A 14,201-nucleotide genomic window follows, 5' to 3' on the forward strand; every position below is an offset into this window, starting at 1 on the left:
TTCCTGAAGGAGAGAGCTTTCTCAAGGCATCGGATTACGGAGATCTAAAATTATGATATTCTATTTTGTTTTCACTGTACCTCACCTCACCACTCATGCATTAGCATCTTCTTGTCTAGTTTTATGAATAAATATAACAATTTGTTTTGTTGATATCATGGAAGTTGGACTAGATAAAAAGTTAACCAATAATTAAAGATACAACCGTCCGGCAGTAATTTGTCTGAGAAAGTTTTCTAAATTTATACCGCATATGTACCATCGATTTCTTTTAACTGAAATGTACAAAAGTGTTAAATCAAGATCTTCATTGATTCGGACCAAAGACAAAGTTTGTCTGAAAGCCAGTGTTCGTAACAATTTCAGAACTTTCAGAGAAAATGACACACTGCAAAACCAAAGCTTCTGACCATGTATGATGCCTAGCATAAATTTACTTACAGAAAATACCTTCATTGATAATACAATGAGCTACAGTTAGTCGAACAGAGCAAATATGGGATTAAAGACAAAGAGTACATGTAGCTGCTAGCTTGTAACTCAATGGGAAAATAGTCCCATGCGAATAAAAGCAAAAAAAAATGGACAAGTAGTGGAATACACAAATCATTTATAATCTGCCTGTATGTAGAGACAACTTCTAAATAACTTGTAACCTTTTTCAAAAACTCTTTGATTCAAGTTCAAGAAAATTTGATCATATTAGATGTCAATTTGGCGGATCCTGGAAGATTTGAATGTTTTGATCTTTTTGACTCAATGCATATTGTTTTCCCAGTCGACCACCACCAAGAGAGCTGAATGTTATTATTTCCTCGCAAGTTTTCTTTTACTCTAATGCCTCCTTTCACAGAAGTATACGCAAGCATTTCGAGAACATGAAGATTATCGACAATCAATAATGGCGACCATAATCCTCTACATTTTTCTTATTTGAACTGATGAAGGATGCAAGGTTATGAGTGTTATATTTTTGGAGCTTTATTATATAGTTCTACCTCCGTCTCAAAATGTAAGACGTTTTTGTAGGCTAGTTAACAGAGAACCAATATATATAGCAAGATAAATGGGCGAATAGCGGCTTTGATGGAAGATTTCAAACACCATAACCATATTGATTCCACATGAAAATAGTAACATGAGTACTAAAATACATTGATACTGTACCAGACCTTGCAGCCTGCCAAACAATCTACTCAAAACAAGTGACATGATCAGCAGAACATCCATCAAGGTGGCGGCGAAATGCTTAACGAGTAATTTGATCGTCGCAGCAGAAATATTTGTTAGGATCATTAGTCCTAACTAACCTACCGACTTGCGTTCATCATGGCAGCTCCTTCAGCATCTCCACGCCGACACCGACACCAGCTCCGCGCGCTGCCAATGCAGGACCAGCGATCCGGCGCGCTTCTCCACGCGGAAGCCCCTCACCGGCACCTTCTTCAGGAGCGAGTCGGCCTGCGCCTCGGCGAAGTTGCTTATGTGCACCGGCACGAACCCGGCCGAGGTGAACATTGTCCGCCATGGCAGCAGCTTGTCGCCGGCGGCCGCGGCCTGGTGCCTCCTCATCACGCAGCTCTCGATCTTTGGCTGGATCAGGAAGCGCTCGATCTTGCTCGCCACATCCGGTTCGGTGCCCACGGCGTCCAGGGACTCGAGCAGGAACGCGCACGACTGGAATGCCTGGAGCAGGTGCGCCGCGAACGGCAGCTCGCCGCGGTCACCACTGCGGTCGACCGAGATGACAAGCTTGGCGCCGAGCCGCCTCACCAGGTGAAGGACCGACGGCACCGCGGCGGCGTGAACTGAGCCGACGGGAAGGTGGACCGCGATCGCGTCGCCGCCGGCAATGGCGAGGAGCTCCGTGGGGTCCACGGAGTCGAGGTTGAACACGACGAACTGGAAGGGGACCCCGAGCTCGGCGGCGAAGTTGGCGAGGTTCTCGTGGATGAGCTGCAGCTCGAGCGGGTGGTGCGTCGACGGCAGCACCAATGCGGTCACCTTGAGCGCGGCGCCGGGGCGGCGCTGCGCCAGCTCCTGCATCAGCGACGCCCACTGCTCGCCGACGCCGATGTCGAAGTCGAGCACGTGGATGCAGCCGGCGCCGCCGAGCTCGTCGAGCACGGCCTGCACGCAGGTGAAGTGCGCGAACTGGAGCACCGGGGAGAGCTCGGAGAAGGCCTTGTAGGCGCCGAGCTTGAGGAGGACGTCGACGGGCGTGGACGCCACGGCCGCCGAGGAGGCGTGGGCGCCGGTGGTGTCCAGGGCAACGCTCAGAGCCTCCTTGAAGTAGAAGGCGGAGCGGAGCAGTGGCGTCCCGGCCGCGGGGGCGGCGGGGAGCCGGTGATTGAGCCGTGCCAATATCTCGCGCGCGCCGTAGGCGTCGCCGGCCTCGACGAGCCTGGCCGCCTCGGTGAGCTGGTCCACCGCCGCCGCGGCCGCGCCGTCGTCGACCGGCGCCTCCGCCTTGGGCTTGAGGGCGGCCGCAGCGCCGTGGCCGGCGAAGGGGGGCAGCTTGGGCGGCGCCGCGCCGGCCATCGGGTGCTGCTGCTGCTGCCGCTTGGCCGGCGCCGCCGGGTCGAAGGAAGGGAACGCGCCGCCGTGGAACGCGTGCGGCAGGTGGTGCTGCTGCTGATGCAGGGCGGCGCCCGGCGAGGCGCGGAAGGGCTGCTTGGTGTCCTCGCCGGCGAGCGTGAACGGGAGGCCGTGGCCCGCGCCCCCCATGAGCGGCGGCGGGTGGCGGGGGAGCATGGTGATGCGGTCGAGGTCAAGATCCGGGGGGTCAGTGCCGTCCATGGCGGCCCCGGAGTCGTCGTCGTCGTCGTCCCCGCCGCCGATGATCCAGCGGAGGAAGGTGCTGTCCTGCGAGGAGGGCGGCGGGTGCGGCTCCTGCATGGCGGCGGCGTGGGGGTCGCCCCAGCCGGCCATGTCGAGGGGCGGGAGGTGGTGGACCCAGTCGTCCTTGGCGTCGTCGTCGTTGGCCCCGGGGCCCGGCGGCGGCGGCGGCCATGCCTGCGCCTGTGCCGGCGGGGCCGCGGAGACGTTCTTGGCGAGGGCCGCCACGCCGGCGGGCAGGGGCGAGGGGGAAGACAGCGTGGGATGCGCGGCGGGGCTGGCCCGGCGGTCGAGCACCGACGCGGGGTCCCAGAGGCCGCCGCCGCAGGCGAGCTGCTGGTGCTGGTGCTGGCGGCGGTCGCCGTGCGCGTGGGCGGGCGGGAGCAGCTGGAATGTCGTGAGCTGCTGCGTGGGCATCGATCCCCCACACGCACGAGCTGTGTTCACTCACCTCATCGCCGCGCCACAGCAGCAGCAAGAGGAGGAAGAAGAGCTCCGAGTGATCTGCTTCTCTTGCAGTAGGAAGGTAAGACGGCTTAACGGGAGGAGGAGGAGGGCAGAGGTGCGGGCAATGGCGGGGTGGAGGTGGAGCAGTGAGCGTCAGTTTTATTCGTTGGTGGGCGGGGTAGTGTCCGTGTCACGTTGCGGAATGGTAGCGTGTAACGTGAAAAAGGCAGCCCAAGCAAAGCAGGCAGCCTTCCTTGTTCCCCTTCCCCTTCCCCTTCCCCGGCCCCTCCCTCCCTCCCGACCGATGGATCAATCCACCTTTCCTGTCTTTCTTCTACCTCACACGACCACGCTGCTTTTCTCCCGCATACGCTTGGCTTGCCTTGGCCGACCGCTCCATTGGCCGTTAAGCTTGTCGTAAAGGACAGGAGGACACGCGGAGCGTCCGGACGACACCATCCATGTGAGATGCAACATATTTTCGACGTTCCGAGGGACGATTAATCTCCGGTGTCGTCGCGGTTTGTCCGACCGCTCGAGTACCATGGATGTGCTCTGCCAATGTCGTCTTGGACTGCTTGCAACGATGCCACACATTGCGTCGGCGGCCGAAGCGCGTCTATAGGAGGGCACCATGGTCTGTGGACATACATAGCCGATACCTGAGGGTGGTGGACACGGCATGGCAGCCTCGGGGATGTGGTCCGCGGATTTGAGGTGGCTGCAGCGGCAGTGTAACCAGGCTCAACTGCAATCAAAGCACGGGTTAGTGTGCAAAAATAGAAAATTTTGACGAGAACCATCAGATCCTAGACGGATGTCCTTAGATGTATCCCGTGGAATAGGTGGAGCTTCATAATCATTTCATGAAAACCCCCTAGCCAACAATTATATGTAAGTTAGATCCTTCCACTAGCTCCCATTGATAGCCATCCAATATCCAACGCCTCTGATTGGATTCTTCTATTTTTGCACACTAACAAGTGCTTTTATTACAGTCTTCCCCGATGTAACCCTACATCCAACGTCTCAGCCACTCCCATTGATAGGGGTCGAAGGTGGTGCGATAGTGTTCTGAAGCGGGGAGGCGAGATCATGTACCTGCTTCTAACGTTTTCTCTAGCTGCGTAGGTGTGCCTCATGATCACACAACGTTGGGATCCAGCTTGCGACTCGTCATCAGCAGGTAGAATGGTTGTCGGCAATGACGGCTCTGACAACAAGTATGTGCATATACTCTGGATGAAAACATGTGACCTCGCTTCTCTCCGGCTTGATCAGGCAATGTCAACATGTGCGTGTTGTGTCTTTGTTGAACGTGTTGGCTCGAAGCTTGGCCTCACGATGCAAAATAAGAAGTTCAATCTTTGGCTGGGCCCGTCAACATCATCGTACGTGCATTGGTCCCTTCCTGAAGGTTTTAGGAGTAGCATACTTATTCGTAGGCCGGTCATATGTCATAGGGTTTTCGGAGATACTATCGCGAGGTAGACCTTTTCTGAATGACCCCGTGTGTTTCTTCATTTATATTTTGCAAGAAGATTTGTTTGGCATCGATGCTTGGCTTTGCATGGCATTGTTGAATAATCAATGATACATTTAGATGCCGGGGTTGGTCATGTTAAACATAGCAATCGCGACTGATGGACTGATTGACATGTATGTGGTGTTAGGAAGCTCTTCTTTCTACACCCCTAGTAATTAACAAGCTAAAGATCTTAGCTTAGCTTAGTTTTGAGGCGAACCTTTTTTACCAGCGATCCTTCTCAGCCCAATAGTTGGTCGTCCATTCCAACTCCGAAAAAAAGATTGGTCGTCTAGTTTTTTCCCATCCCTAGCAACAAGTCAACAGCTAGTATTACGTGCTAAGGACTTGGTGTGCTAACCAAAAGTACCAACGACTTGTTTTTTTTCTTCGGAAAAACTTCCAATCTGTTCATCTTCAATCATGGCAGTACAACGAACACCAGAAATAAAAATTACATCCAGATCCGTAGACCACCTAGCGACGACTACAAGCACCGAAGCGAGCCGAAGGCGCGCCGCCGTCATTGCCTCTCCATCGCCGGAGCCGGGCACAACTTGTTGTAGTAGACAGTCGGGAAGTCGTCGTGCTAAGGCCCCATAGGACCAGCACCCCAGAACAGCAACCGCCGCCGATGAAAAATAGTGTAGATCGGAAGAATCCAAACCGAAGACACACGAACGTAGACGAACAACGACGAGATCCGAGCAAATCCACCAAAGATAGATCTGCCGGAGACACATCTCCACACGCCCACCAACGATGCTAAACGCACCGCCGGAACGGGGGCTAGGCGGGGAGACCTTTATTTCATCTTTAGGGAGCCGCCGCCATCTCGCCTTCCTGAGTAGGGCACAAACTCTAACAAGATTAAAAAAAACAACTAAAAACGGAGCCCTCCCGCCGACCCTTGCGAGGATCCACCGCGCCTCCATGGTCCTAGGGCCACCGGAGACGAGGCGGACCGGCGCTGGCGAGAGGCACGACTTGTTAATGAGTGTCTACTTAATTTTCTGTCAAAATAACCAGGAGAAATCGGGACAACGTCGTACGGCGTAGCAAATCTTCCGGTGGCCACTTTTGTAAACGGCCGGTGAAATGAAATGTTGCATCATTGCGGGCGGCGACTGGACCGCACCTCCAAGTACATACCTACCTACTCTCACTTGCTAGCCCATCGCACTTTGGTTGGAGTTGTTTCTATAGATAATGTCATCAGTCATCTGAGTGTTAGCAGAATTTGAGGGCAAAGAAACTTTTGTCGCCTATATGATGCATCCAAGGAACTTCAATTCCCACAAGCCCAAGAGAAAAAATTGTGTCCAACACCGATTTTAAGAAGAAGGTTAACTGATGCGGACCATCCCATGGTCATCCCCGTAAACCTACCTTCGTCCTAAGTGCCAAGTGGACCGATGACACGAGCACGTACAAGAGCTCTTGAGACCAAGGTGGCATCTTTCCTCTCACAACTCCCTTTCGAATCACATGAGACATGGCTACTACCTCAAACGAAGAAACTTTTCATACTCAGGTACCAAGGAACCAGCCACGGAGAAGCTAAGGAGCAAGTCCGAACGAGGGAGGAAAGTGAACACGAAGACAGAGAGCAAAGGAGGCAAGTCAGCGGCTACCCGGATGATCTGGATGAAGTCTCGGACGATTCGGACCCCCACCTGGACGATCTTGCCGAAGTGCCCGAAGACAACAACAGCCTCCTCAACGAAGCCGAATCATTTGGGCCTTCAACTAGATCATCTGGACCCAGCCGGATCCGGACCCAGCTGGATGTCCGGACCAAGTCCTGAACATTCGGGCCAGCAGCGGCCACGACGACACAGTCGGACGATCCGTATGAGGACCCGGATCATCCGGACCGCCATCCGGATCATCCGGACCTTTCGTGCATGCACGAATTGGGCCGAGGCCTATGTACCTCTATCTATCCCTAGACTATATATACTCCTCCTCCACCTACATTTTAGGGTTAGGAAAGGAGTAGCTCAAGATAGAGATAGATCTTTGCTCATCCACCTACCTCTCCCATGGAGATCGAGGCCTCCATGTGAGAAGATCCCCAAGTGGATTCAAGACCCTTTCTAGGATTGGGATGAACTAGCGACCTTTGTATCATCTTGTGTTGGATTTGGATCCATGTATCTCCTCTTTGTGTATGTGGATTTAGCACATGTGTGATTTGGATCTTGTTGATTGAGTGTTTTCCCTCTCATGTTCTTCATGTTCTTCGCGGGATCCCCTCCAATTCGTGAAAGATCGGCCATTAGGGAACATCATATTGGTATCATGAGCCACGTTGATCACGAATTTGGAGTACCTACCCCCACTTGCTAGCCTAATTTTGTGTGTTTTTGTCCAATTTCAAAATTCCCCACAAAAAGAGCCATACCAATTTTTTTGTGATTTGTTGGTTTGATGGTGTTTTGTTGAATTTGATCTGTGGATTCGTTGTGTTGCAAGTGGATCTAGCATTCCCCACCATCTCCACGAAATCCACCCCGAAATCGCCCCAATTTTGCTTACTATCCACGATTTGGAGTTCTTCCCGGCCCCATAGCCGAGCAGATTGACCTGGTTGCATCATCCGGACAACGTCCCGGATCATCCGGACATAGCCCGGATCAGCCGGACCCCAACCTGGATCACCCGGCTACCCCTGACGAAACTAATTTTTCTCCCAAAAAATTTCAGCCACCGCCATAATTTCGTACCGCCAACTTTGAGCCCCACCATACCACTTCCGCAAACCCCTTGATATACATAGCCATACCACCGCTTTCCGCTACCACCATTTGACATTTACCATTGAGATTTTGAGTTGCGATTTTCCGTTTCCTAGGGTGTTTCGGCTAACTAGGAACGATTCGACATCAACCCGACTAACACTCATCATCGCCACAGACTCGACAACAACAACGACCACTTCACCATTTTGACACCACCAACCGTAAGCAAGGACGGTAACCTCGACAACATCACTTGCACATCCCCCTTGCCATTGCACTGCGAACCCCGAGCCCAATTTTGCGTCACTTCCCCTATCGAGACTAGCCATTTGAGTATTGTCGGGCAATGTTACTTGTGCACTTTAGTGATACACATCCCGCATAACTATCATAGCGTGCATATATCATCATATAATCTCTTGTGTTATCAATTGTTCCCGCATAGACATAATTGCTATCTTGTTTAGAACATTTTGCATAATTGGCCAAAGGAAAATATCAAAAGAGAGAAAAGTTTTTAAGCAAAGAGAAAACAAAGAGCTTGTAAGTAGTAGCCATAGCATCACCACATTGCATACCATATTGCCATATTTGATCATCTTGGATCATTGTGAGAGAATCACAGCGAACCATACATACCACTTCTGCAATCCCATTACGTTGAGAAGATTTTGAGTCGTTTTGGATATTAAGACTGCAGAATTGCTCAAACACCATATAACCCTAGTGTGCTGATTCGAAAGTTTGAAGGCACAACTAAAGATCAATTGAGATACTCTCAAATTATTGGTTCACTCATGTATCTTGCGAACGCGATGAGGCATGACATCGCGTTTGCTGTGAGCAAACTAAGCCAGTTTGTTTCCAAACTGGGTGATGTTCATTGGCATGCTATTGGAAGAATTATGCGCTATCTGAAAGGTACTATGAACTATGGACTTCACTATACCGAATACCCGTTGGTACTTGAAGGGTATAGTGATGCAAATTGGACATCTGATGCTGATGAGACGAATGCCACATCTGGGTATATGTTTACTCTTGGAGGTGGTGCTATTCCTGAAAGTGTTGCAAGCAAATGATCTTAACGAGATCAACAATGGAAGCAAAACTAAACAACATTAGACACGTCTGGTGTCGAAGCAAAATGGTTCGAGATATTTTGATGGACTTGCCATTGGTTGAGAAGCCAGTTCTGACTATCCTTATGAACCGTGACAACCAGAACATTATTGTCAAAGTAAATAGTTCAAAGGACAACATGAAGTATAACAAACACATAAGAATGAGATTAAAAGCTGTCATAAATTTAAGAAGCTCCGGAGCGATAGCGTTGGATTATATCTAGTCGCCTAAGAATCTGGCAGATCCCTTTACTAAAGGGCTATCACATGTTGTGATAGATAATGCATCAAGGGAGATGGGATGGGAACCACATGAGTTGCCATGGCGGTAACCCAACCTATGTGATTAATTGGAGATCCCATGAAGTAGGACCTGGGAAAAACAAGCCGGTGGTGAACCGAGGAGAGTAACTTTACTAACCCACTCCGCTAAAGATGCAATACTCTCAGAAACTGCATGGTAGGTTGACTATTGTCTTAATGTGTTCCAAAGCTTATGCAAGCAAGATGCTATCCTGCAAAGTGATCTTTGGAGAAACACACCTATATGATCCCGATTGCTGGTCACAGTCTATGAGGCTGGGGTGATCTCTAGCAAACTCATGAATAAGCCAGGAGTGTGACTAATATGCTCCACCCAAGGGGTCAGCCTTTGGCAGTCTAGTACTAGTAAGACATGTGGTGAAACTTTTTTACGCCAAACTAACAATTCAAGGCATAGTCCATTGTTCGTTTGTGAATGAGTGTAGCTAATTGCTCTAGGTGGAGTTCAACCTCAACAGGTCTCCACTGAAATACCGGTATATCAAAATAGTGTTTGGGACAAAAGACAAAATGGGCCCTTGAGATTTGGTGGGGGATTGTTGAAATATCGGGGTGGGCCTAGGGCCCATCTAACAACTTCAAAAAATCTACAAGGGCCCATGTGGGTTTATTTGGCAATGGATGTGGTGGGAAGTTTAGTCCCGTGTTGCTAGTTGGAGAGGAGTTGTACCTCCTTATAAGGGATTCTCTTTCACATCCTATTGGAGCTTGAGAAGAGAAGTGGCTCCCGCGCGCTCCTCCTCCGCCGACTGCCTCGCACGACACGCCGCGGGTTGCTGAATGAGCCGAGCCGAGCTCACATCTATGTGCTTATTTTTGCCGGTCAGGAACAAAGTCTTTGACAGACGAGCCATCTAAGACATTGGATCTTGGGCTATCACCGACTCGGACGTGGGTCCAACCCACGTCTCTTCACGTGGCCGCACCTATATATGTGAGGCGTCTGCCAACCCTAGTCGTCACGAGAATCAGATCGTATCTCTGCCTTCACGCCCACTGTTGTTTCATTACTGCTGTTGCTGCTGCTACTGCCGGTGATCCCATCCCGTTCACCGCGTACACGGTTGACGGGAGAGCAGGCCTCCGAAACCCGCCTCTCCGGATCCTGTAAGGGAGAGGGGTGATTAGGTTTTTGGGGAGCGTCTCATACGTGACTGCTCGCCGCCGTTCGTCTGCTTCCTCTACTTCGTCCACGTCCGTTGGATCGTCTTCATCGTCATCATGTCCACTGACGCCGAGAGAGCCGCTGCCGAGAAGACTGCCGCGGACCAGAAGGCGGCCGAGGAGGCCGCCTCCACTGCTGCTGCTACGGCCAACTGGCCAACTAGAGGGTATAGCATGATTATCCCGCTCCTTTTTTTTTTCTGTCTTAGCGGTACTAGCTATGTGTGTAGATGTTTCTACTATATGCGTAGTACGTGCTTATATATATTGCAATCATTATGTCCTTAATACTGTCAATGCCATGTTCATGATTATTTTCTAGATTAAATTAATCGAAAAATTGTCTATTTACTCAACATTGTGGGGGGATGGGCGGGGTCAGAAAGAAGATGAAAACAATACCTATTTGTGGGAAGAAGATGAATACAATCCCGGCTGGAAAAATCGACTGACCCTAAATTTCTATCAGGCGCCCGTCCCATATGCTGTAGTATATGTTTTCCGTTGAAACTATTTGTATACCTAGGATGCAAGCGAACCATCATCTACACATGCACGGTTAATTCGAGCTAGCTAGCTAACTTTGTGCATGGGGGAGAAATAGGCGTTAAGACATTGCTCCCTATGCACGATTAACCCGAGGTAGCTAGCTTGTGCATGCACAGGGATCAATACTAGGTGTTTGACATTGCTTCCGTATGGCATGTGTTCGGCATCGATCGTTGCTTGCGATTAATCTACTACCAAGATTAACCATCAGGCCAGACAGCAGTGCATCATCATGGATGCATATGCATGTTCCCAAATCCCAATAGGTAGATATCATATACTACAGTACATCTAACCTAGCCACCTGCAGCAGTGGCATTAACAACCCCCAACACTGCCTTGATTGAGCAGTCGCATGAGCCATGTGAGACCACCATACACACATAAAACCAAACATGGAGCAGTATATTATGAGCAGATTTGGGCAATTTGCAGGACAAGAAGACAAGCGAGACAAAATTTATATGCATGTACAACCTGGCCCGTCGGTCGGTGCGCCGCTCGGGGTCGTGGTCTACGGGATTCTATATTGTCGCTATGCGTACGACTCGTACTAGCTAGTGATTAGTTAATCATGGAGTACTCAAATCTGCAGCTACTAGTACTAGTTGATTGGATCTGCAAGGCTGCTAATCAATCAATCGATCGATCGACAGAGCCAGTTAAGGAGACAAGACATGACAGCTGCGAGTGTTGAGTCGCTTGGGGTTTTGATTTCCTGGCAAAGATCAGTATACAATGCATATGTATCAGTTACAGGGACAGTACTACATGTATGTATTTCATGTGGATCCATGTGTGTGCATGTCATGGCCACCGATGCAGATGAGTACCCGGGGAAACATCTGTGCATCAAGCCATCGACGCATGTCGATCGATTGCTGCTTCAAGTTGCCGTATCTGGGGATTATGTGTCTATCGTATCATTGCAATTTGCAACATACTAACAAACAAAGTGCACGCGAGATGCATGTCTAAGCAAATGCCATCCACATCGTTGGTCGAGACAAACATCATTGGTTGGAGATTTGGACAAGCACCAAGGTTTTTGCGCGCGCGCGCGCGTGTGCAAAGGTTTTTGCATTGCATATATTGACTTTACTTTGTGATACTAGTTTATACGCATAGATTTGTGTTGTGGTTTCCTGTGGGTTGACCTGAATTAATTGCCCCCATCATCTACCTTGCACTAGCTAGCAACCGGATACTCCTACTTTGTTTAGCTCGGAGTCAGAGATGGGTCAACAGCCAAGCTAACAGCCGGATAAGTGGTTGTCTTTCCTCCTTAAGAAAAGTCTTCTTCCTCCTCCCGCCGGCCCCGCGGCCAATACGCCCCACCTCCGATGGCCTTTCGTTGGTGGAGGTGCGGATGATCCCGGCCAGCCACCGGTGGGAGAGATTTATTTTTGCTTTTGTTAGGTTAAACATCTTGGTTGGGGCTGTGTGACGGTGACGATGCCCCTTAATATGAATAGTGTCTGCAACGTCCGATCCACATCCTGATGATGCGTATAGCATCGTTGGAGGACATGTCGAGGTGTATCTCCGTCGGATCTCGCAGGATTCAGGCGTTCCTGGTATTCGGTGGATCTATTTTGGATCCTATTTTTTCTTTGGCTTCGTTCGTGTGGCTACAGGTTTGATCTTTCCGATCTATGACTCTCTTTATCGGCGATTGTTGCTGTTATGGTGTGCTGGTCCTTTGGGATCTTAGCACGACGACTTTCTGAGCGACGACCGTGTGTCACGGTTCACTCCAGTGTTTGTCGTCGTCGCTAGGTGGTTCAAGGACCTAGTTGTATTTTTTATTACCTCTAGTGTTCTCTATACTACCATGATTGGTTATGAATAGATTGAAATTTTCTCTCACAAAAAAACTTAGTGAGATGCAATCATGCAATGACACGAGTGATGCCTACTACACAATTTGTTCTTGTAAACTCGTGTTGGGCCTCCAAGCGCAGAGTTTTGTAGGACAGTAGCAAATTTCCCTCAAGTGGATCACCTAAGGTTTATCAATCCGTGAGAAGTGTAGGATGAAGATGGTATCTCTCAAAGAACCCTGCAACCAAATAATAAAATGTCTCTTGTGTCTCCAACACACCAAATACAATGGTAATTTGTATAAGTGCACTAGTTCGGCGAAGAGATGATGATACAAGCATAGTAATGATAGTAGATATTGATTTTTGTAATAGGAACAGTAAAAAACAGCAAGGTAGCAAGTAACAAAAGTGAGCACAAACGGTATTGCAATGCTTGAAAATGAGGCCTAGGGTCCTTACTTTCACTAGTGCAATCTCTCAACAATGCTAATATAATTGGATCATATAACCATCCCTCAATGTGCAATGAAGAATCACTCCAAAGTTCCTATCTAGCGGAGAACATAAGAAGAAATCGTTTGTAGGGTATGAAACCACCTCGAAGCTATTCTTTCCGATCGATCTATCCAAGAGTTCGTAGTAAAATAACACCAAAAAAATTCAGATTCATAATACTCAATCCAACACAAAGAACTTCAAAGAGTGCCCCAAGATTTCTACCGAAGAAACAAAGACAAGAATGTGCATCAACCCCTATGCGTAGATTACCCCAATGTCATCGCGGGAATCCGCGAGTTGAGTGCCAAAACACATATCAAGTGAATCAATATGATACCCCATTGACACCATGAGTATTCATATGCAATACATATATCAAGTGCTCTCAAATCCATAAAAGGTTTCAATCCGATAACAACGAAATCTCAAAAGGAAACACTCAATTCATCACAACAAGATAGAGAGGGAAAAACACCATATGATCCGACTATATTAACAAAGCTCACGATACATCAAGACCGTGACATCTCAAGAACACGAGAGAGAGAGAGAGAGAGAGAGATTAAACACATAGCTACTGGTACAAACCCTTAGCCCCGAGGGTGGACTACTCCCTCCTCATCGTGGTATCTGCCGGGATGATGAATATGGCCACCGATGATGATTTCCCCCTCCGACAGAGTGCCGAAACGGGGTCTAGATTGGTTTGCGGTGGCTACAGAGCCTTGCGGCGGCGGAACTTCTGATCTAGGGTTACCCCTAGGGTTTTTGGAATATTTGAGAATTTATAAGGCTAAGAGGGGGTGCGGGAGGCCACCAAGGTGGGCACAACCTACCTGGGCGCGCCTGGGCCCCCAGGCGCTCCTTGGTGGGTTGTGCCCCCTCGGGGCACCCCCAGGTGTTGCTCTAGCCCACTAGTGGTCTTCTGGTCCATAAAAAATCCACAAAAAGTTTCGCGGTGTTTGGACTCCATTTAATATTGATTTTCTTCGATGTAAAAAACAAGCAAAAAACAGCAACTGACACTGGACACTATTTCAATAGGCTAGTCCCAAAAAATGATATAAAGTTGCTATAAAATGATCGTAAAACATCCAAGAATGATAATATATTAGCATAAATACTTCATAAATTATAGATACGTTGGAGACGTATCAGCATC

The 14,201-nt window shown here is 49.3% G+C and overlaps 1 protein-coding gene across 1 annotated transcript; it reads right to left on the reverse strand.

The window, feature by feature from the left end:
* Positions 1-1,075: 1,075 nt before the first annotated feature.
* Positions 1,076-3,554, reverse strand: LOC125511524 (scarecrow-like protein 6). The gene has a single exon (XM_048676914.1). It carries the CDS (start codon positions 3,253-3,255, stop codon positions 1,342-1,344), a length of 1,914 nt encoding a protein of 637 aa, XP_048532871.1. The 5' UTR covers positions 3,256-3,554; the 3' UTR covers positions 1,076-1,341.
* Positions 3,555-14,201: the final 10,647 nt, after the last annotated feature.

This window comes from Triticum urartu, chromosome 5, assembly GCF_003073215.2.
Source record: "Triticum urartu cultivar G1812 chromosome 5, Tu2.1, whole genome shotgun sequence".
Lineage (NCBI taxonomy): Eukaryota > Viridiplantae > Streptophyta > Magnoliopsida > Poales > Poaceae > Triticum > Triticum urartu.

What these genes read in the sequence shown, in the direction of transcription:
- LOC125511524 (XM_048676914.1), bottom strand. Translation starts at nt 3,255, where the DNA reads ATGCCCACGCAGCAGCTCACGACATTCCAGCTGCTCCCGCCCGCCCAC.